Here is a 23,544-nt window from a genome sequence, read left to right as displayed (position 1 = left end):
GAGCCGTTTCCTGCTGGCTGATCCTCTGAAGTGATATTCACGCAAAAGCAAAGTCGACTTTATTCTAACTTCATTTTGTCTTTATTTAAATAAACAGAGCTGTACATGAACACAGTGGAGAAAGTGAACAGTAGAAAAGTGAAAACGTGTGCACAGAGTCCGAGCTGGAGTTTGTTTTTGGCGTTTTTAAATCTGCGTCGCTGGTTTACGGGATTAAACATGGCAGATTCAAACGTTCGCATCAGAGCGGTTTGTCTCTGTCCGCTGATCTTTACTCCGCCTTTCATGAATCGCTCGTGTGGTGCAAACCTGTGAGCACTTTTTAAACATCTAAACCTCTGAAGGCACATTCCCGTCAGCGCCTCCATACGAGACCGAGACTCCTCCCCGATTCGAGTACCGACCCGCTCGTTTAGCAGCGGCGGTTTAATTTCTCGACTTCCTCTGAGTGTCACTTAACGTCTTCAACATTAAAACATTTCTTCTTCTGTGACGGAGGCCTCAGGAGAGAGTCGTGACAAAAGAAGGACACACAAAGTGCGGGGTCTTGCGAGTCAGCTGATCCACAGCGCCGCCCTCAGGGCGAGTCGTCGAGCGGCGCCATGAGCAGCTGCAGCTCTTTGAAGGTGCTGCCGTGACGACCGACCTGCGTCGCCTTGTTCTTCACGATGTTGCTCAGGTTCTTCAGCTGCTTGCAGCACACTCGGCACTTCTGGTGTCTGGAAGCACAAAAACATCAGAGGCTCAAACGCAGAAGACAAAGACGTTGGGGTGGCTGTAGCTCAGGTGGCAGAGCAGGTCAGCCACTAATCAGAAGGTCGGTGGTTCGATCCCAGGCTGCATCCTGCATGCATGCCAAATATCCTTGGGCAAGATACTAACCCCATGTTTGCCTACTGGTGGTGGTCAGAGGGCCCGGTGGCGCCAGTGTCCGGCGGCCTCGTGCCCCGGCAGCCGCGCTCCTGTCAGTGCGCCCCAGGGTGGCTGTGGCTACAATGTAGCTTGCTATCGCCAGTGTGTGTGTGAATGGGTGGATGACTGAATGTAGTGTGAAGCACTTTGGGGTCCTATGGACTAGAAAAGCGCTATACAAATGCAGACCGTTTACGTTGGCGAGTCTGTCCGATTAAAACTGTTTTCCTTCAGTGATCGAACAAACCGCCACTGATGATGATGATGTGTTGCTATGAATCTTTGCTCCAGTGTCTCACCTGATTTACATCATCTCTGCACAAACCTTTATAAGAGAAACTGACTGTTGCTGGTTACAGTTAAATTCATTTTATTATGAAGGTTCCTGTCGTCTGAGTACTACACCAAAGGTGGTTTAATGTTTCCTTTTTTACCTCCTTTGGAGGAGGAGACACTGAAGCATCCTTCATTCACAACAAATGCAGTGAGGCACAGAATGAGTGCAGCCCCACCGCACTAACATGCTGCTCTCTCTGACGTCCTTTAACTTCAGCAGCCTGTGTGCTGTTGGCGAGGACGCAGGCCCTCGCCAGCAGCACACAGGTGACACCTGCTGGACAAACAAACCTACTACAGTCACTAAAATAGAGCTGTGGCTCCTGCAGATGCACAGAGTGCAAAGAGGAGACCTGGAAGGGAAAAGCAGCCGGCTGAGGAGCGATTACAGCAGGAATCAAGTCTCTGGGTTCGAACACGTGTCAGACATCTTTAAAAACGTCCCACACAGAACGAGAGGTGAAGTCAGCCGAGGTTTGGGGCGTTTCCTCCTCAGAGTAATCTGAGTAATCAGCAGATTGATTGATGGTGCTGCTAAATCAGTCAAGCAGCTGTTGGACGGATGTGAGACTCACCGCTCCTCTCGTGTGATGTCGACCCCGACGGACGGCGTGGCCTTTAGAGTGTCCGAGATCAGCGTCCAGAAGTGCTTCATGACGAGTTTCAGAGACGTGCAGCCGGTCTGTATGTAGCTGAGGAAACGCACAGAGAAAGAAGCTGATTGGATGATCGAATTACACAACATACCGACACACTGACGGCATCGGGGCAGGTTCAGGTTCAGGACGGGAGGAAGCGGAGATCTGCTCCACCTCCTGACAATCAAAGTACTCTGGGTGACCTCAGGTTACCAAACAGGAAGTGATCTTTCTTTTTACGTAACATCCGAATTAGAGTTTTAAATTCACTTTGAGAAGACGAAATCATCTCTGATGCAACCCGAGCTGCCTCCCGGCAGTTCGTTGAAGCATCATCAGAACTCATTTCTCTCATTGTAATGGTGAAACCCACAAACTCATCCGTCACACTTGATGAAAACGCCCACAAAGATGCTGACGTTGTTTTAAAACGAACCCTCTGCCGCTGAACGCTCGCGCGCCGTCTCTGGACAACAGAAACTTTACCTCGGAGCCGCTCACCTCTCGTACTTGCTCTGCAGCAGTTTGTCGAGCTGAGGAAGGACGGTCATGCACACGTCCAGCTTCCACAGAGATCTGGAACAGCAGCACAACATCTGGTTTTATACGTTCATAAAGGTCAGCAACCCGCAAACAACTGCAGGTCAAACTCTTCAAAATGAAACTTAGAAGACAGATGCAATCAAATAAACAATAAAAACTTTTCAGTGATTGGAAACAGAACAGACTGAAAATAATAATAAAGCTGCGTAGAACGATTCGTCTGTCATCAATCGTCAGCTTCTGTCACTGTTTTTAGATTTTTTGGGTTAAACTAACAAAGAAAGGTTTTGTTTTTGAACTCCAGTGTAAATAAAGATTTGTACTTGTATAAAATCAGAATTGTGTGTGTGTGTGTGTGTGTGTGTGTGTGTGTGTGTGTGAGACATCTTTGTCAGGACAGGAAATTGGCATGCTACTATACTTGTGGGGACAAAATGGCCTATTGTTGCAGAATAAGCAGATTTCTTTGTGTCTTTAATTAAACAAGCGGCGCACAACTTTAGGCTCTACAGCATAGGTGTCAAACTCTGGCCCGTGGGCCAAATTTGGCCCACAGACTAATTACATTTGGCCCGCGAAGCCATACCAAATGACTATCAGAGCTAGCCTACTGGTGTTATACAGCTAATATATATATTGTTTAGTATTAAGCTTTGCTTGTTCCATATTCAGTTTTTCAGCAAAACGTGTTTGAGTCCATAAGAAAAGATTCATTCTTACATCTGGAGGAAGATTTTTTTTTTTCAATAAATATTAACGTTAGCCCGCGACCTTGTTCCAGTTTTGAATTTTGGCCCACTGTGTATTTGAGTTTGACACCCCTGCTCTACAGTAATTAGTCATTTAACTTGACTGGATAGATGTGTGAAACTCTCATCCCTGAGGAGCAGCCAAGCCAAGGTGTGACTTAGGGTTCTCACAAAGATGTAGAAACGGGTTTGTGTGTGTGAGTGTGTACCTGTTTAGACAGCTTTGTAGGACCGAAACTTGAAATGTTACTATACTTGTGGGGACCAACAGTCACCTGTGAGGACAAAGTGCCTGTCCCCACGAGCTTGAATGCATTATTGAGGCTCAAATCCTCCGGGTTACGAGTAGGCGTTCATTTTTCATGGTTTGGGTAAGCGGCTCTCTAAAGCATGATGTCAATGAGATGTCCTCACTAAGATATGAAAACGAGTGTGTGTGTGTGTGTGTGTGAGACTCACGGCTGGGGGTTGATGATGTTCAGGATGTCCACGACTATGGACGGATCACTCATGGAGACGGCGGTGTCAAGAGCGATCTGCACACAAACAAAGAGCAGTTTGAAAATATTTTGATTGACACAAACGAACTGAAAACAAAACAATAAAAGAAGGAGCTGCATGAATGAGCTGCCCAGCTGTATCCGGGCAGAAGACCGCCAAACGGTCATGACCTTCACACACACGTGCGAGCTGCTGGTACCGGTGTGTCAGCCTCACCTTGATGCCGTCTCGGGTCCACACCCCTCGGACCGTCTGCAGGTTCTTCAGTCGGCTGCTCAGCATCACACACATGGTCTCGTGACCCTTCTTCATCTGGGTCAGGGCCTCCTCGTCACTCAGGGCTCCAGATCTGTGGTTGGGTGAAGACTGACCGACCACACACGTTCAGCTTTATTCTCATCATCAAAGCTGTCGCGAGAATCTAAAAACACTGACGCGTGCACTCACGGGCAGGAAGTCGGCCACGTTCAGCCCGATGGGCTCGTTCCGGGCGCTCGAGATGATTTTGAGCTGCGGTTTGGATTTGGCCGCGGTGACGGGGGGCTGGGTGGGAGCGGGGTGGCTGGAGGACACTGTGCCCGCAGCTGGAGGGGACGGACGCTTCACAGCGGAAATGACCGTAGGCTCCACCCTCACCACGGGAGTGGAGGCAGCCAGCGGAGGACCCTTTAAAACAACAGACACGAGCAGTCACAGCCTTTACTCTCTGATCTCAGCTGTTTTTATGGGCATTTGATTTTTGGAAAAACTGTTAATAATGACAGAAACAAGAAATTATTACAAAATAATTTCTCACACATCGTTTTAGTTGTTAATTTAGACTCATAAAACCTCTCATGTAACCGCACTCAGACCAGTCACACAGCTGTTAAAGGTTTTAGATGGTTTTGAATTAAACTGATTTTCTGAAGACAAAGAAAAATCTTTAACTAAAGAGAAAACCGAGCGGCTGGAGGACTACTTTGTTGTAAACAGCAGGTATTTGAGCTCTGATAGGTTCGTTGCATTTATAGTCCGCTGTCCTAAGGCGTCCATGTTTCCACACAGACACACGGCTGCTGCGTTCACTGACCTGCTGTTTATCAGGAAAAGGAGACTTGATGTCCTTCAGCTGCCGGCTGATCGCCAAAATGGACTCTGAGCAGAAGAAGAAATCATCAGGAAACGACCCAGTAACCACAAAACAGGAGCTGAAACACCTCTGTCGTGTGTTTTTGTGTCGTGTGTTTTTCACTGTCGAACACGTGATTTATTGTTCGTGTTTCATCTATAAACTGAAACGTCGGAGGCGCGTCGTCTCCTGATGTCTCACAGAAACGTGAAGCTGTGCCGGACTCACCGTCCTCTGGAGGAGCGGGAAAAGGCTCCGACATCTTAGGAGGAGTGCGAGCTGGAAGAGAGGAGAACGAGGAGCTCAGACTGCAAAATAAATGTGACGACATGAAAACAAAAGAAGAAATGACGAGAGTGTCTTTGTCCTCATCAGGATGAATATTTTAAAAAAGGCACAAAGAACCAATCAGATCCTCCCATCCTGTTTGGCTCTTACAGCGAGTAATGTTTACTCCTCTCACTTTTCAAATATGGCCTGCTTCTCAAAATCAGCCAGAGCAGAACTGATGGCGATGCTGCAGGTGGATCAACAGGTGAGGAAATAGAAGCTTTCGGGGAAACTAAACACAGATTTTGTTGGTGCAGTGTTGATTAAAGATGAACTCAGCGTCCTTTTCAATAGCAATATTTCACAGATCTTGTTGTATGTACGTATAACTGTATTCTTTATTCAACATCTGAGCTGCGATGCTCCGGGTCCACCTACAGATGGCGCTCTTTGGCTGGAAGATGGCCTTGTAGTCCTCGGCGTTGTGGATCTCAGCAGACGACAGCTTCTCGTCCGCCTCGTCCTCGCTAGGGCTCCGCCTCTCGCCTTCGGGGCTCCGCCTGTCAGACTCTGAACGGTGCTTCAACCTGATGACATCACAAACATTTGTTTGTTTGTTTTTAGAAGAAAAACTGCAAATTTTTTACTTTATTTACTTTTATTAAAGAATCTGGAAGTGAAACTTTTCCACTGAAGTCAAATAAGATTTTTTATATATATATTTGTTTTCTATATATATATATTTGTATCTACATACATACATATGTATATATGTATGTATGTAGATACAAATATATCTGTACGTACATACGTACAGATATATTTGTATCTACAGGAAAAGCCGAGCTGTGATAAGAACCTTGTTTCGGCTTCAGAGAGGATGAACTTTCTCTTTGACATGTGATCTGAGTGTTTGATGAATGAAACCAGTGGCTCATGTATAAAACTTTAAATCCAGGAGTCAGTACTTGTAGTATTTTCTCCTGTCTCTCAGTGTGCCGTACCTCTGCGATCTGCAGGTGGTCGTGGGTCTCTCGTAGTTCTTTCGCAGTGCCGCTCCTTTGGGGTCCTTCTTCGGCTCTGTGAGCGGCTGGTCGTCCTGGATGATCCCCTGGATCACGGCGCCACCGCTCTTCTTTACCCTCTTCAGATCGACCACGTAGGACGACACACTCGACAGCTGATGAGACACGCCGATCTGACATGTGGAGAAGGTGGAAGATTAAGATTACCTAAAACTTCTGCACAGTACTGTTACTGAGCGGTGGGCGGAGCTACACACCAGTTGCTGGTTGCAGATGGCGAGGTCAGACACCTTTCCCCAGCTCACCGGCACCGCGTCAAAGCAGCGGTCCGGTTCCCAGCCGAAGACCCGCAGCGAGTCCGTGGCGCCGCTGTACAGGCAGGAGCCATCTGGGCTAAAACATATACACCTGAAACCACAGGGACAGGGGTCAGAGGTCAGAGGTCACATTCCAGTTACACCCTGCTGCAACGGGAAAAACTCACCTGACCGGAGTCGTGTCGCCCTCCAACGAGCCGATCATCGTAAACTTCTCCAGATCCCACAGCTTGATGGTCCTGCAAGCACATGCAGAGTTCATACAGCTGCAGCTCATTAGAGACACCTGTAGGTGTTTTATAGTGTCAGGTGAAGACGCTACAGGAACAGGAAGAGACCTCCAACAGATCCACGGTCAGCAGTGACAAGTCAGTAAATGAGGAGAAAGAGAAAAGAGGAACGAAACACGAACAAAAGAGGGAGTGGAGGGCAAAGTGCACCTCTCAGTGCATCATGGGAAGTCCCCAGGAACCTGAGGGATGGTTAGGGTCGCCTAACCCAGCTCTAACTACAAGCTAAGCTAAAGACATTTTTATAATTAATTGAAGAAAGTATGTGTTTGAGTCACTTCTTATTCTCATAAATGAGAGTAAGATTTATTCCATCAATAAACTGTTTGAGATAAAAATGACCCAGCTCCCTGTTCTGTCACTAAAACAGGCCAAAACCTACAAAATGTCTCATTTCTTTGAAGTGACACATTCAAAGCTTTAATGGCTCCATCACGATCACATGACAATCGGAAAATCAGGCCACAAACTACAGCTTTGCTTGCTGGTGTAACTTATAAACTGTCTCTAACACCAGGTCGATGTCCTCAAATTAAACATAATAATCAATTTAAGTGATTCATGTTGGAATACTTATTTATACTTCATATGCAAAAATAAAGAAATGATTAAATACTGAGTGCACTTGCTGGTTGTGTTGGAGAAAGGATGAGTTATTATTTCCATTTTATTATATTTATATTATATTTCCTGTTTGCTTTTAGTTATAAATGTATGATTTAGTGGCACATGCAGAGGACATGTAGAAGACACAGGACATGTATGTGAAAAAAAGTAAAAGAATTTCAGACTAAAAGAAATGTTACATTTAAAAAATGCCACAAACAATCAAACTCAGCACCAAAATAAAACCTTGGCGGCACAGAGAGAGGACAACCTCGCGCAGCCTCTGAGCTTCATGAAACAGAAAAACGAACAAAGTGTCACAAACACTGATTCCACTCATGAGTCGCTCCTTCAGCTCCGAGCTGCTGCGTCTCGGGCGCTCGGCCTGCGGCGACGTACCTGTCGGAGCTTCCGGAGGCCAGCAGGTACTCGTTGGGGTGGAACTGGACGATGTTGACGGCGGCGGTGTGAGATCTGAATTCCGTGATGGTTTTCCCCTGAGCCAGGTCCCACAGCTGATGGAGACAAGAGGACAGGGCTGAGGTCATCGAACAGGAAGAGAGCAGAGCTCACCTCCTTCAGCCAATCAGAATGAGCGATTTTATTACAGGATGCTGCCGGTTTGATGCTTTCACAGCATTTACAGAATAAACACATCATGTTCACACTTTTAAATTCCCAAGATGCTCTCAAACACCCGAACATCCGACCGCTGCAAATGAAATGAAACTTAATTCTAAACATCGATGAAATGTTAGCCTAACGAGTCGTTACACATCACCAGCTTATTACTTTATTTAAATAAATGTAACTGAACCTGGGTCAAAAAGTGTCCTGAAAACTATTTTAATAGAAAAGATGAATCTTAAAAATCCTAAAACACTGAAGTGATTCAACAGACGGACCTTTTAAAACCATTTTAAAATGTAGAAGAATCTAAAAATGTTGCGATTCAATCGCTCGTTTTATTTTATGGGAACACGTGACTACCAAACATGAACCAGGACCAGCTGGAACATCTTAACGTCTTCCAGCCTTTCTGCACAGTTTCCTGCTGCTGATGTTCTGCTTCACAGTTTACATTCACAGCATCGTGTAACTCTTGCAGGTTATAGTTACTCTGAAGGTTTCTCAGCATCTACTGTTACAGAGTCAGAGTTACCACAACATGTAAGTACCGGGAAAAACAATCTTTAAAATATATTTTTTACATTAAAGGTGAGACGTCAGATCAGGTCGTACCTTGACGGTGCAGTCGTCGCTCGCTGAAGCTAACCACTTCCCATCAGGACTGAAGGCCAAACTCCTCACAGCCTGAGTGTGACCCTGCAACACCAACACCAGCACTGGTCAGATTTTTGCTATCGAGGCTCATGTGAAGCTTTTATTTTGAAGGAAAGTAGAAGCCCTGAGCCTGGTTCTGGAGTTTTTCCTTCCCACTGTCGCCAAAGTGCTCATAGGAGGTCATATGATTGTTGGTTTTTCTCTGTATGTAGATCTTAAAGTATAAAGCGCATTGAGGTGACTGATGTTGTGATTTGGCGCTGCATAAACAAAATTAAATTGAAGTCTCTCAGTTCTTTTAAATGCAATAATCCGTTTACTGACACAGTTGAATCCGAATCATTCTGAGCGTCCTCGGCTTTGGTGCACAGTGACCACGTGTCTGTGTGTGTTTGTTTTGTATGTGATGGTACAACTGTGGAAAACAAGCATCAGAATGTAGAGCGGGGCTTAAACGTCTGAAAAACATCAAAAATCTGTCAGAAACCTGAAAACAATCAGGATTTAGCTTTTCACACGGTGCTGTTTCCAGGTCAGATGAGGTCAACTCATTTGCATAAAAGATCAGATTCCACTGAAGCAAATGTCCACATCACACTTTGTTAGGTCACCACAGGTGTGTTTACCAAATCCACCTGCAGCCCACCTGTTAGAAACGTGCACCTGGATTCGAGCAGGATATTAGGAGCCGGCCTGTCATCCTGAGCACAAACTTACCTTATATCTGAACACGTATCCTTTCCTCCGCACGTCCCACAGCTGACAGCAGCGACAGAAAAGAAGACATTTCATTAGAGCGGATTAAGACTTCAAAGATGTTCTCACACAGGAAAGCACGCCTACCTTAATGTTTGTGTCCATGGAGCTGGAGGCCAGGAAGTCTCCAAAGGGATGGAAGCCCAGGCTGGTGATGTTGGCTTTGTGTCCCATCAGAGTCCTTAAAACTGAGCACAGGAAGCAGCAGGGTCACCTCTTTGCATCTCTTTCTAACTAAGACCCAGCTTAGGTGCATTAAAACGCCTCCGCATGATGGGACGGACGATTATTCTGACTGCGGGGTACAACGTCCTCCGTTACAGCCTGAGACTGAACACTGAGGAAGCTGTATCATTTTTCAAAATAAGAGTAGATGGAAAAACACTAATAATAATAACATATACTCAATCAGACCGATGTACCATATTACATCATGTGGTATGACGGATGTCCTGTCTGTGTCCTCGAGGCAGCAGAGGTGGAAGAGCTCATAGCTCAAACTTTGCACTCAGAAATTTAGAAAAAACTCACCACACGAATAAAAAAAAAAAGCAAAGTCGTTGATTTTAACACATTTCAGCTCTTTGTGTGTCATATTTCTAATCGACTGGTTCGCTCACTTCACTTCTTGTCAGTGTGAACCTTACACGCTGTCCACCGCTGATCTAAAGCACCTGTGCAGATAAATTACGCACACAGACAGTTTAGAGGCGGTGAAGCTTTGACTAAAAAGCCTCGTAGCCACAGAACAGACAGAGTCTTACTCTTGGCAGCCTCCAGGTCCCAGACTCGTATTGAACCTGACTGCGACCCGGCGACGACCTGCTCCTCCGACACGTTGAAATGGATAGACTCCACTGGGTTCTTGTGACCAGTCAGACTCTGAGAGGAAACAGTCAGAACAGACATCATCACCTAAAACTGCACCTCGCTCCTTTCTCAAAACACAGACTGTATATTAAATGTTAGTGAGGCTGCTGAGGGACACCACGTCACCTGTCAATCACAAAATAAGCCCACCTTCCTCTCCTGCTTTATCGTCCCCCTGAACACTAATGGAAACCATCATTTCCAAAATGAGCTTCATCTTTTATTCAATAAGACCTAAAAACAGCGACTGAGACCACAAAGCCGTCAGGAAACTGTTTACTGAGCTCAGAGATCAGGTGAGGAGGCGGCTCGTTTTCTCACAGTCAGAGGAGTCGCCCCCTGCTGGACATTCATGAAAAACGCAGGTTTAAGCTTCACTTTTCAGAATTCAAATCTACATCCATCCTTTATATACAGTCTGTGCTCTGCCATGATGTGGTGCACTACACACAACGTAAGAGGTCAGGCAGGTTAGTTTAGTTGGAGGAAGATGGCGAGCAGTGGAGGGGAAACATGAGTCCGTTTAATTCCCATGGAGCGAACTCTGTTTTCATCATTTAACAATCAGAAATGAATCAATAATAAAGATAAAAGCGTGAGGTGGTGACAGGAGAGAGGCAGGTGTGGGCGTCATGACCTGCAGACTGCAGAAGAGCAGTAGGTAAAGGATGGGTTCCTTTAAATCTGCTCATGTTTCAGGCCTAAAAAACCTCGACAGAAACCTTAAAAATTACAAACCCGTCGCATTTTGCATTGCGGGGGACTGACCATGATGCAGTTGGCCTTGCTGACGGCCCAGATGTTGACCCTGCAGTCCTCTCCTCCTGTGGCCAGCAGGCGGCCCGAGCTTTTCCCCAGAGCCAGACAGGAAATGGAGCTGGAGTGAGCCTCGAACTCCTCTGTACGGCAACAAAGGAGGAACAAATTCAGGTTGGGCTGGGCTGCTGGACAGGAAGGGTGTGATGATCGTTTGAGTAACTTTAATACTCACGAAGGCGCCATGCTATCTTGGTAGTGCTGGAGGCAGCCATACTGGTCATACTGGGAGACTGGTTGCTGTGTTTGACGACTGGACCCCGGCTGAGGTTAATTCATGAGATGGACATCAGCTCCTCATTTAGTGTTTGCACTGAGCGTCAAACACCTGCAGGAACACAACACAGTGATAAATAAGTGATAGAAGAGATAAGACATATAAAACCGTCTCAGTCTCGCCTCTCTGACGCTGAGCTCTCATTTCTACTCCCAGTGAAGATGCCATCGTCTTCAGCTCGGCCTCCAAACCACACAGGTGTCACTACCACCCTGTAAACCCTCCCTTTCATGCTGGCTGCTGTCCTTCTGTCACAAATCACCCCTGAAACTCCACCAAGCCTGCACACTTCTTCATGTCTCTTGTTCACTGTCCCTTGTTTTGGATGGTTGACTCCAAATATTTAAACTCATCTATTATTGGAAAACACTGTATACAAGCCAGAAGCCAGATGATATAAGTTAGTTAAACTGCAGGAATGTCTTAAAGATATAAAAACCTTGACGACCACTAATTTCCTACAAATATGGTATCTAAGCAGGTTCTTCCTCTGGATGGCATTACCTTGGCCTCCAGTAACGCTGTGAGGAACCTTGGAGTCATTTTTGACCAGGACATGTCCTTCAACGCACATATTAAACAAATATGTAAGACTGTGTTCTTCCATTTGTGCAACATCTCTAAAGTTAGAAATATCCTGTCTCAGAGTGACGCTGAAAAACTAGTTCATGCATTTATTACTTCAGGCTGGACGACTGTAATTCATTATTATCAGGAAGTCCAAAAAACTCCCTGAAAAGCCTTCAGCTGATCCAAAATGCTGCAGCAAGAGTCCTGACAGGGACTAGAAAGAGAGCAGATTTCTCCTGCTATAGTCTCAGGCTGCTGGTGGATTCCCATGATGCACTGAGTGTTTTCTTTTCCTCCCCTCACTCCCATACCGGCCCCTCCCCGAGCGTGGTTCTTCTCGAGGTTACTTCCTGTGACAATAAGTTTTTCCTCACCACTGTCACCAAGTGCTTGTTCATTTTACCTTTATTTATACAAACAGTCCTGAGACTCAATGCCTCATTTAGCTGTTTCAAACAGGCATAATAAAATAACAGCAATAAAACACAGTCAAACTAAAAACAAGATTCCCAGTGATGATTTCACAAAACCATTTATGTGTCTTTTAAAGTCTACGAGCAAAATCAGCTGAGAGCCTGAAATCCTTCTGTCATGTAATCCATGAGGACGGGACAGAAAAGGAGAATACCTTCTCTCTGAGGTCTGAACAGGGAGTGCAAAGAAGTCCTGAGAACGCAGATTGTGACTAAACTATTTGTCAGATTACAGGTAATCTGACAAATAGGAGACGAGCAAACCAGAAATGAATTTAGAGACAAAATGCTATCAATGAACCATCCTGCACGAGGCTAATGAGGACTAATCAACCAGTGAATATAAAGTAGTGGTGTGCTAAAGGTTTACAGCCGGTGATAAATCTTAATGCCGTGATAAACAAAGTCCAATGATCCATTTCTAAGAAAAACAAAACTCCAGCTTCAGCCTAGCTTCAACAGGAACTCGATGTTTGTAAGAGTCCACAGCTTTAATGTTAATACCTTGAGAAGATACAAGAGAGGGAAGTTAGGATTAGGGTTAACCGAACCCTCTGAGAAGAACACAACCATGTTTTTTTTTTAATAGACGCATTTCAAAGACAGCCTTAGCAGAAACAGCTGTGACTGTGTACAGCTAACTGCAAATGTTCGAAAACCATGTCGATACCAGGGTACCAGATTATTACCATAATTAATCATCTGCGTAAAAATAGGCAGTTGCACTTAGATTTTGTCCCACAGCACTGACATAAATAGTAAATAACGCAGGTCCCAAGACAGAAGCCTGTGGCACTCCATCAGTCACATTTAAAAAACTGGAAGAGAGACCATTAAACTGCACACACTGCTTATGGTGAGAAAGGTGCTTAGTAGGGCTGCAACGATACACAAAATTCATGGTTCGGTTCGATACTAATACAAAAAATGTTCATGCCTTTTTAATTTGTCATTTATTAAAATTATAAATATATATTTTAAGTCAAAAGTACAGTTTTTAAATTTAATGTTGCTGAAACAACAAAGTAATAAAAAAATAAATCTATCTGATTGAGGAATCCCTCATCTTTGGAAAAGAGTTTATTACAGAGAAATGGCTCTTTCAAAATAAAAGCTCTACTATCCGCTTCTTCTGGGCTATATTCTCAGCAGCATATTAAACATATCAGGTCCCCATAAGGAGAATCCTGTGCTAACGGCTGTCTAAATGACTCGGGTAAAGTTTGTAGCATGCTGCTTGTTGTTTTTGTCTGCTTCCACTTATCTTTGCACGAGGATGATGTCGGAGTAAATGTGCAGTCATATTCGTTGTGTTCCCACTAGTGCTGTCAGCGTTAATCTGAAATGACGTTAACGCCACAACACGGCAAATCTCCGTTAACAAGCTACCGCAGATCGGCCAGTGCGTGGGGCTGGACGGCGTCAACACGTTAACGAGCTAACTAGCTTGCGCTGCGCTCAGTGGATTTGCGCTTGACAGTGCAGCCTAGGCGGAGTAGTCGAGCGCAGATCCACTGAGCTCTCATCACAGACAGCACCGTCAGAAGAAAAGTTGATAACATAAATTCAAATTTTTGTATTGTTCATACATATGCGTACCGAACCGAAAGCTCTGTATCGAACGGTTCAATATCGATACGAATATCGTTGCACCCCTAGTGCTTAGCTTGGTCTGAACGGCCCTTTTCCAATAACCTCTGACATAAAACCCCACGATCAACAGTGCCGGAGGCTTTCGATCAATAAAAAGAGGGGTGCAGTATTTCTTTGCTTCCAGGGCCTCGTAGATATCATTGAGAACTTTAAACTTTAAACCTTTAAGTTACAGTACTAGAGAGATAAAATATCACTTTCATTCTGATAGCTCTAAGGTTGATTATTCCTCAGCCATTAAAGAATCTCAGCTAAAATACAGAGTTTGCAGATTGGTTCATATTATTAACATCCAAGAATCATCACCTTTCAGGAGGGCAGTACAAAGGCACACTGGGATCTCTGCTGAAGTGTTCAGTTGTATGCAAAGATTAAAAATATAAGACGCTGTCTCATCTATGATGTTTGCAAGCAGACACAAGAAGAACGGAGACAGATTGTCTGGACCGGTGACTTTTTAATGTTAATGCTCTTCAAAGCTGTCAGAGAGAGAATCTATAGTCTGCCAAAGCGTCCCAGGGACTTTGAGACTGTCAGTGGTTAAGATCAGAAAGTGATCACATTTGGATTTCCTAATAGAAGCAGCGAAGCTATTACGCAGCTGCCAAACCTTAGCCATTGGCATCAGTGTCGGACTTTCTCGAAGCTGCTCAGGGCTGCTTCCTGTCCCGCCCTTTCACTCTGACCTGGCAAAAAGCAGCATGTTTGTCCACAAGGCAGATAAAACTCTCAGAGTAATATTTACAAGCTAAGTTAACACAGTGCATCAATGTAAAACTGACCCAATGTAAATTCATGAAGTCGTGACAAAAGGCTTGCTCATGTAACAGCTTTAAATTTCTGTTTGTGATGATGCTCAGAGCATGAAACTGTTCCTCGCAGCAGCAACCACGCAGCGATCAGTCAAGGCACTGGTAAAAACTGCTGCGGAGAAATGATGTGGCACATTAATCAAAGATGATTTATTGGGGAATAAGGTGTGTGGGGCTTTAATCATTTGTGTTAGATTAAAAACAGTGTGCCTTAAAATAATCAGACACAGGAGAAAACCGATCCCAATTAAAATCACCTACCAGAATGATTTCATTATAATAGATGAGCCAAAGAGGAGAACGTGCCAGGGTCGAAGTCAACAACAGTTAAAGACCTAGCTTCATAAAAAACTGCCACACTTCTGCCTTTCTGAGGCTGCTTGAGCGATAAATTTTAAATCCATAAATTCCCACATCTCACGTCTCAGAAACAATTATTCATTCGGCACTACCTCCGGTGCTTGCATGTTAACCTTTCCACTCGTCTCTCTCATTGTGTGAATGAGAGCGAGACGAGTGGCACGTTATCCTCTTCGGTTCAGCTATTTTCCTCCTACTGACTTTCATTCCTCTTGTGTTCAGAGCATACCTCGACCTGCTCCCACTGCAGCTCACGGTGTCATCTGCAAACATCACGATCCACAGAGACTCCTGCCTGGCCTCGTCTATCAGCCTGTGCCCATCACCACAGCAAACAAGAAGGGGCTCAGAGGAGATCCCTGATGTAATCCCACCCCCATCTTGAACCCATTTGTCATTCCTACCACACACCTCACCACTGTCTCTCTCCGTCCTCATACATGTCCTGCACCACCCTCACATCCTTCTCTGCTACTCCCGACTTCCTCATGCAGTACCACAGTGCATCTCGTGGCACTCTATCATCTGCTTTCTCTAGATCCATAAAGACACGGTGCAGATACATCATCAACAACCTCAAAGCAACCGCACAATTCAAACTCCTTGAATTTTTTTCTTAAATAAGTGCACTTAAATAACATAATTCTTCACCTGCAAACACAAGATTTCACAAATGAACAAACAGAATAAATCTTGTTTGGTGTTATCAGGTGATGTCGGTTGGTGTCTGATATTCATTTCCTGCTATAACAAAAGTCTCCCAAATATGGGATAAATAAGATATTTCTCATCCTCATCAGCACCTTCATCTACATCCAAACTGTTAGATAATATCTATTTTTCTAACACAAAAATAATATTTAAAATCTGCATGAACCTTCATGTGTTACTGTCTGCAGACTGAAGCGAACATTTCTGTTCCGCTTTATGGAAACTGGCGCATTTTTCTCAGATCATAACGTGTATGAAAACACCGGTAAACTAACTGAGCAGTGCTGTTGTGGTCAGGAGTGTTTGCTCTGCTCTCCTGGAGCTTCAGCTAACTTCAGGTAATCTCATTAAGGTTCTTCATTAAGCTCATTAAACCACAGACGAGCTCATGTTCAGACTAAAACACCAGAGGAGGTCCGTCTGCTCCCCACTTTAACCCGTTAACTCTGTGGCAGGTGCTGACCTAACCACCCGCCGTACCGAGCTCCGGGCTAACGTTAGCCGAACACTGAGGCCGGGCATCGGCATCAGGAGCAGCGGCTCCCCGGCGGAACTTGGACCGAGCAGACTCAGTCTGGCGTTGGGCAGCTTACCTCGGTCTGTCGGTCACCGACGGACGGCTTAAAGTTGATCCGGTGAGACGGCGACAGCAACTTGTCGACGGTCCGTTTACTGCTCGGCTGCAGCTTAGCAACTGAATCACACACCTCACTTCCGCTGACGTCATTAGCCTTTTTCCCCAAACAACTTTATTAACAAATACGCTTCGAAGTCATGACTGTAGGAAACAATCACTAGGTTGAACTTTTCAGTAGCGCCGTTAACTTAGCGGTATTTATCTTAAATTTCCATTTCTCCAGATTTGCCAGGTTTCTCTTTGTTTTTATTTTGGTTACGTTTGCCAAACTTTTCCCTTTTTCTCAAATCTTTTCTGGTAAATTTAGATTATTTTCCTTATAATTTTCCCCTAAATGCATCTTTTATTTTCTTGTGATTAAGTATTTTCCCCCTCACATATCTGTCCCTTTTCTAAATTTGGTTTGTAGTTTCTCATAAACCTGGTTACCCGCCCCCTCTAAATTTGCCTCTAATGTTTTAAGCTGCACTGAAAGAAAAGCAGCTTTGTAAGAAAATGAAAGCTATCTAAAATGACATTGTGTATTTACAAAACTAAAATAAAACAAAATTAATTAGGAAATTAATTCATTAGTCAGGGCTGGACTGGGACAAAAAATCGGCTCGGGCATTTTGACTAGTGACCGGCCCACCAGGTATTACAGGAAAAGCCATAAAGCCGTTGAATGAAAACAAACCCTGTTGTGACAGTGATGTACAGTCTTGTTGGTATATGTATGATTTCTATACATTGTACATCAGATGAAAACTTTGGTTGTAAGATTCAGATAATTATTTATTAAAAGCGAGACATTTTAAATGAGAATAAGAAAGAAAAGTATTTCTTTGTGCCCACCTCTCCCTGTTAATGCCCTACCTGCCCCCCTGGCAAGACTTTGCTAGACCCGCCCCTGCACAGTTACCAGCTGTCAGCTACTTAAAAAGGATCCTGGTGTTATTTGTCTCTCAGAAACAGTTCATAACTTCAACTCATTCATGTCACCTAAAAGGTAAACCTGTTTCTCCATCACCTGTTCAGCTCTGATGATCCAGTAAGGACATCTCCTGGTTTCATCTCCATGTTTCCCTCTCACCAGATAACCAAACTGACATCATGACCAGCAGTTTTACAGCTGTGGCTCCAGCAAACATCAGCTGATACTAGAAATTAATATTAAATACATTCTAACAACAGCTGATCAAGCTTAAACGTGCTGCTGTTGTTTAGCGCGACATCTGCTGGTTTCCTCTTTCTGGCGCAAAGTGAGCGATAAACAAACGAGAGAGAAAAGCTGATCAGTTGATCATTGATCAGTTTCATGATTGAATGAGCGAAGAAGAGGCAGCTGACAGTGTAAAGATGCAGAATAAATCCAGCTTTGTGTCTTTTTTTCATTCTAGCTAAAGTTCGGGACAAACTGCGTCTCTTCTCAGCTCAATACCAAACGTGTAATATTTTCTCTGAATGCAGGACGATTCCGTTTTTACAGGACGGTTGGCAACTCTACTAACTACCCTTATGAATAAAGTAAAGTTCACTATCAGTAACATCATAGCACCCACCCAGTTGTATAGGAACTCCGTCAGTGCGAGTTATTGTAACTGACAGTAAAAAGTCAGCACAACAAAAATAAACTCCACCTAAACTTGGTTCATATCTGACCCAGATAGACTGCAGGTCATAACTTCTTACCTGAAGTTCAGTTCACCTGACACTCAGACCGGCGGCCGCCTCGGGGCTCTCCTCCTCCTCCTGCCTCCCCTTTCCCTCATCCACCTGCTGGCCTCAGTGGGAGCTCCGCCATAGCCACCACCAAACAACTTCTTACACATCTGCCAGCATCTGGCCAATCCATCACCTTTCATTGTTTATACTGTTACAAACAAACAAAAAACCATCAGCCCATAAAAACGAAAAATCACCAAATGCCTGGTATGCCCATGGCCAGTCTATGCATTAGTTGTAATAACGTAATTCGTTTAAATTCATTTAGGCTATTTTTAGCCTCACTGGGCTTTGGTGCAGAGGTTCACTGAGAGGTTAACGAGTGTGTGTAATTTTTCTATTATAGTATCATATATATTTACTGTACTGTAATGTACTTAGAATATTATTATCATATTATTATACAGGTAAATCAGTATCCTAGTAATTATTCATATTGGTGTTGGTGATATTTGCAAAAACATTTAAACAGTCATAAATTAATTGTTGGCCTGTAATCTGTGAAAAAAGTGTTCGACATCTCTCTCATGAATGATTCATTCACTTTCCACAAAAAAGAAAAAGAAATGCTATCTCAAGGCAGAAGCTGCCTTGATAATAGCTGAGTTATCAGTTTTTAGCAACAGAAATGTCTTTTTCCAGAGAGACGTGGCCAACAAATGTAACGTCACAGTTATAGAAACATGATTTAAGTGACCAAAAAGGACAAAATAGATATAATAACTCAATAAATCAGAGTCACAAATATATTCTATGTATTTCATATATACCTATTATTATAGTATACAGTCAAAACAAAACAAAAACAAAGAAACTTCGGAAATGATTTTTGGCACAACACCGGCAGGTGGCAGTATTTCACCTTTAAGCTTTTTTGACACGTGTCAGAAGGAGAAGAAGAAGAACCGGGACGTGTTCGTCAGCGCTGGATGTTCCGGTTGTTTACAACCAGGAAACCTGTCAGTTTGTGAACCGGGACTCCGTGAACCTGCAGCGGTAAACATGGCGGCGGTGGACGTGGAGGATGAGAGCATCCTGGCGTCCATCTTTAAGGACAGCTTCCCGGACAGCTGGAGGGACAACCCGGACTTCGCGGCCTACCTGTCGGAGCTCAGCTCTTTCGGGGTGGAGAAGCTGGGCCGGGAGCCGGAGAGGCTGGCGGAGGAGCGGGCTCAGATCCTGCAGCAGACCCGGGAGCTGGCCTTCTCCAACTACCAGACCTTCATCCGCACCGCCGACTGCACCGAGCACATCTACCGGGACTTCGGCCGGGTGGAGAGCAGCGTGTCCCGGCTGCTGGAGAAGCTGCCCCGCTTCGGAGAGAATTGCAGGTCGGTGGCTCCCTGTGGAGGAAACTGGGGTCTATAAAACACCTGAAGTGTCATCATTTACTGTTAGGTTAATAAAAACTTTTTTAAAAAGCACACAGGATGAACTGATCAAGGAGAGAGATGCAGATTATTATTATTGTAGCTCACTGTAGGATCACAACCTGCCTTTAAATTCAAAATATTTAAATACAGAAAAATACAAAGAATCAAAGTGAATAACTTAGTTATTTTCTTAGGAATATGCCACAGAAGGTGAATTGACTGGGAATAAAACAGCAGCAGATTAATTTCCTTTGAGCTTTCAGAATAAAAAACAGGCAGCCAGACTTTACAACCAGAACAAAACTAAAGACTGGGAACATTAATGAAAGATAATAAAAGGTTCTTAGAGCTATAAAGTGTTACGTGTTACACATAGTTGTGTGTTTGCTGTTGTGCTGTCTCTCTGAGCTTTGGGGGCTCATTTTGTTTTCAGGCACTTCATGAAAGAGGCGGAGGAGATCGGAGCAAGCCGCCGGATGAACAGCCTCACTCTGAACCGCCACACGGAGATCCTGGAGATTCTGGAGATTCCTCAGCTCATGGACACCTGCGTCCGCAACGGCTACTACGAAGAGGCTCTGGAGCTGGCGGCATACGTGAAGAGGCTGGAGAAGAAACACTCGTCGCTGCCCGTCATCCAGGTGAGTCCAGACCAGGCTGACCAAAAAGCGGGTGTGTTTGGGTTTTTTTTACTGCCTGAATGAAACTCTAAATATTATTTAGGAAAATGAACTGTTAGGGCTAAATAAACGTTACTTTTCTGTCGTGTGCTGTTGGAGAAAAAATGTTCAAATAAACAATTACACGTGTGAAGAGAATTAAAGAGCTCAGGCTCCAGACCGCTCTGAATACTCAGTTTTCTTTTGTTACGTGCACAGCTAACAAGCTCTGGGTTTTGCCCCTCAGCAGGCTTCCAGGTGTTGGCCAGCTGGAACAAAGCAGGCTTTCAGAGAAGGTGAAAAGGCTAAAATGTGACTGCGGGAGGTTGTTGATGGGGCTCAGGTTCAGGTACAGGCTGGAAATCGCTAGTTTAAACTCTAAATTGACAAAAACTGGAGAAAAACAGTTGAGAAACTTTCTCTTTGCTGAGATATAAAACAGAAAAGGTCACTGTGGAGAACATCTAATGTTTCGGCTCCTCTAACCTTTGACCTTCTCCATCTTTAGGGTATCGTGCGTGAAGTGCGTCAGTCGGCTCAGCTGATGCTCAACCAGCTGTTGCAGCAGCTCCGCAGCAACTCCCAGCTACCCGTGTGCCTCCGCGTCATCGGTTACCTGCGGCGTATGGACGTGTTCACGGAGGCGGAGCTGCGGGTGAAGTTCCTGCAGGCTCGCAGCACTTGGCTGCACTCCATCCTCGCCGCCATCCCTGAAAACGATGCTTACTTTCACATCACCAAGACCATCGAGGCCTGCAGGGTGCACCTGTTTGACATCATCACCCAGTACAGAGCCATCTTCTCTGACGAGGACCCGCTAGTGCCCCCCGCCGGTGGGCTCATGGCTGTGAACGAGGGCGCCATCTTCCACGGCTGGGTGGTGCACAAGGTGGCGGAGTTCCTGGAGACCTTAGAGAGGGACCTGCAGCGGGGTGTGGGCAGCCGCCTGGACTCCCTGCTGGGTCAGTGCATGTACTTCGGTTTGTCCTTCAGCAGGGTGGGGGCGGACTTCCGCGGGCAGCTGGCGCCCATGTTCCAGCGGGTGGCGGTGGACACGTTCCGCGGAGCCGTGAAGGAGGCGGTGGAAAAGTTCCAGGAGGACATGAACCTGTACACCCTCATCGCCCTGCCCTCAGTGCTGGCAGGGACCATCCCCGTCGTAGCCCCCGCCCCGCAGCCCGGCACCCTGCAGCCCCCAATGTCCCTGCTGGACTTCCAGCCGCTCGCCTGCTTTCTCAACAACATCCTGACGGCCTTCAACGACCTCCGCCTCTGCTGCCCCATCGGAGTGGTGGAGAATGTCACCAAATGCCTGGAGGAAGCCCTGAAGATGGTGAGCAGCTGGATCTTTGGTGTAATCTGGGTTAAAGTCAGACTGATGCTGGATTAACAGCTGCTGACGGTGTCGTTTTTTGTCAGGTGACCCGTCAGATTCTGGTGTTTCACCGGGCGGAGGAGACGGCCTTCAGCAGCCGGGAGAAGGAGCTGTTTATTCAGTTCTGCTGTGCGTACGCTGAAGACCTGCTGCCCTTCCTGAACCGCTGCCTGCAGGTCCTGTTTCCACCGGCTCAGCTCGCTCTCATCCTGGGTGAGGACTCGCAGCAACGTCTGAGTTTGTTTCTTTGTTTAAAACGGACACGGTGATGCTGAAGACGTTTAACGACGGGCCTGGAAGTGAAGTCGTTATTCCAATAATGTGGTCTCAGTTTAAACTGTTGTTCTTGTTGGTCACCTTCGGTCTTGGGCTGGAAACCGCACGAACGTACATGGTAGACTGTATATAAAAGATGGGCGTAGCCACTGGGACGTTTGTGAAACCATGGTCTGAATTTGGAGTAATGACCGCTTCAGCCTGTAGGGGGCACTAATAAAACCACAAAATCACCACACAAGCTTTTTTTCTGTAGTAGACTTTTGGTCCAATCAGTCAATGAGAAGAAGACTTCACAAAATTAGTTTAAAAGAGAAAAATCTTTAACCTCTTTTTCTTTTTTTGCCCTCGACTCTTATCTCAAAGTTATTCTTTGTAATGGCTAAAACAGCTTAAGAAGTGCTGAGCAGCAGAGTTTGGTCTGAATCAAATCGGTTGTCTCTCCGCAGGTGTTCCTCCCACCCAGCTGCATAAGTACGGCCATCTGGGCTCCATCGACCTCGCCGCAGTCCTCGAGCCTCTGGACTTCCTGCTTCCTCAGAAGGAGCCGCCGGTGCCAGAGGTCGACATTACGGCTGAATTGAGCAGCCTGACGTTTGACATAGAGCCCAAAGAACCGGCAGCAGATCCAGACTCGGCGCCGACCCCATCCGACGTCAGAGACTCAAAACCCGGAGCTGAACTGACAAAGACGGAGTTTGAAGAGCCGAAGCAGGACGAGGAGTGAAGGCGAGGAAACGCTGGCTCTGTAAACTGTATCCTGTGACGGACATCTGTCAAAACTGAAGCATTAAAATATTTTTATATATGTGAGAAAAAGGCTTTAATGGTGACATTTCTTCTCTTATTTAAAGGTTTACTCACTAATGTAGAAGGAAAATAAGCAAATAGTTTAGTTTGCTTCTTTTTCCATCGATGATGGAGTCCACCTGATTTTAACTCTGCTCTCGGAGATCTTCAGCTCGTTCTCGTCCTCTAAGAAGGAAAAACTGAATGTTTGTGTTTTCCTGGTAACGTGTCAGAAATGTGAGAAAACCAAAAGTTTGGTTTATTATAGGAAAGTCCTGAAGGGCAGAAACTGACTCTGCATTTTCATCCAGCGTCGGCCTCATCTCTGAGCTTTTTCTGCTGAGGCAGCTGGGAGTTGTAGTCCGTCAGCTGGGAGTTGTAGTCCGTCAGCTGGGAGTTGTAGTCCGTCAGCTGGGAGTTGTAGTCCGTCAGCTGTGTCTGATTTACATGGTGGGTTTGTTAAACTGTCTGGACACTTAAATCTTTCACTTTGATTCAAAGATTCATTGGAAATCAATAAAGATCAATTATATTGACGAGTCAGTCTCATGTTTAAAGGAGCGTACTGCAGTTTCTGCACAGTCACGGTCAGTCTGAGCTGATCTCCACCTGTCTGGAATATCTGAAGATAAACTCAAGGATCTCCACCTTCACAGATCTACAGGTGAGCACCTCGTGGGCGCTACTTCCACCAACTAACAGCCTTACTACACCTGCCTGTTAGGTCTTATTTTCCTGTTTAAAAATGTAAACCAGTGATCATGTTCTCCCTCTGCGTCGTGTTTGAATCGTTGGTTTTTGTGTGATTTTACTGTCAGACGTCGGGGTCCTGCACTGAAAAACACAAACCG

The 23,544-nt window shown here is 45.2% G+C and overlaps 2 protein-coding genes across 3 annotated transcripts; one reads left to right on the top strand and one right to left on the bottom strand.

The window, feature by feature from the left end:
• Positions 1-58: 58 nt before the first annotated feature.
• katnb1 (katanin p80 (WD repeat containing) subunit B 1) lies at positions 59-16,592 on the bottom strand. Of its 2 annotated transcripts, none has more exons than XM_005726350.1 (20): positions 16,474-16,592; positions 11,200-11,352; positions 10,977-11,107; positions 10,103-10,220; positions 9,426-9,526; positions 9,300-9,341; positions 8,541-8,624; positions 7,698-7,813; positions 6,570-6,641; positions 6,343-6,493; positions 6,065-6,258; positions 5,499-5,647; positions 5,019-5,069; positions 4,752-4,816; positions 4,127-4,345; positions 3,896-4,045; positions 3,638-3,714; positions 2,388-2,462; positions 1,824-1,940; positions 59-719 (listed from the first exon to the last, which is right to left on the bottom strand). In XM_005726350.1, exons 2-20 carry the CDS (start codon positions 11,246-11,248, stop codon positions 578-580), a joined length of 2,103 nt encoding a protein of 700 aa, XP_005726407.1. In that variant the 5' UTR covers positions 11,249-11,352; positions 16,474-16,592; the 3' UTR covers positions 59-577. The 2 variants fall into 2 exon arrangements, with proteins under 2 accessions (XP_005726407.1, XP_005726408.1); XM_005726351.2 differs by lacking the exon at positions 16,474-16,592 and adding an exon at positions 15,399-15,482.
• A 2,520-nt stretch (positions 16,593-19,112) lies between these two features.
• cog8 (component of oligomeric golgi complex 8) lies at positions 19,113-23,229 on the top strand. The gene is made up of 5 exons (XM_005726349.1): positions 19,113-19,552; positions 20,028-20,235; positions 20,762-21,586; positions 21,673-21,841; positions 22,354-23,229. Exons 1-5 carry the CDS (start codon positions 19,224-19,226, stop codon positions 22,629-22,631), a joined length of 1,809 nt encoding a protein of 602 aa, XP_005726406.1. The 5' UTR covers positions 19,113-19,223; the 3' UTR covers positions 22,632-23,229.
• Positions 23,230-23,544: the final 315 nt, after the last annotated feature.

The sequence above is a fragment of the Pundamilia nyererei genome, unplaced genomic scaffold, assembly GCF_000239375.1.
Source record: "Pundamilia nyererei isolate P.nyererei 1_Seehausen unplaced genomic scaffold, PunNye1.0 scaffold00019, whole genome shotgun sequence".
Classification (NCBI taxonomy): domain Eukaryota; kingdom Metazoa; phylum Chordata; class Actinopteri; order Cichliformes; family Cichlidae; genus Pundamilia; species Pundamilia nyererei.
Note: the sequence above shows the minus strand (reverse complement) of the source record. Positions and strands in the feature narration are given on the sequence as shown.

Excerpts from the sequence above, each read along its gene's own strand:
- katnb1 (XM_005726350.1), bottom strand. The coding sequence starts at position 11,248 with ATGACCAGTATGGCTGCCTCCAGCACTACCAAGATAGCATGGCGCCTT. Across the intron at positions 11,108-11,199 it reads CAAGATAGCATGGCGCCTTC|AGGAGTTCGAGGCTCACTCC; the intron begins GTGAGTATTAAA and ends GTTGCCGTACAG. Across the intron at positions 7,814-8,540 it reads GCGACGACTGCACCGTCAAG|CTGTGGGACCTGGCTCAGGG; the intron begins GTACGACCTGAT and ends TGTCTCCATCAG.
- cog8 (XM_005726349.1), top strand. The coding sequence starts at position 19,224 with ATGGCGGCGGTGGACGTGGAGGATGAGAGCATCCTGGCGTCCATCTTT. Across the intron at positions 19,553-20,027 it reads CGCTTCGGAGAGAATTGCAG|GCACTTCATGAAAGAGGCGG; the intron begins GTCGGTGGCTCC and ends TTTTGTTTTCAG. Across the intron at positions 21,587-21,672 it reads TGGAGGAAGCCCTGAAGATG|GTGACCCGTCAGATTCTGGT; the intron begins GTGAGCAGCTGG and ends GTTTTTTGTCAG.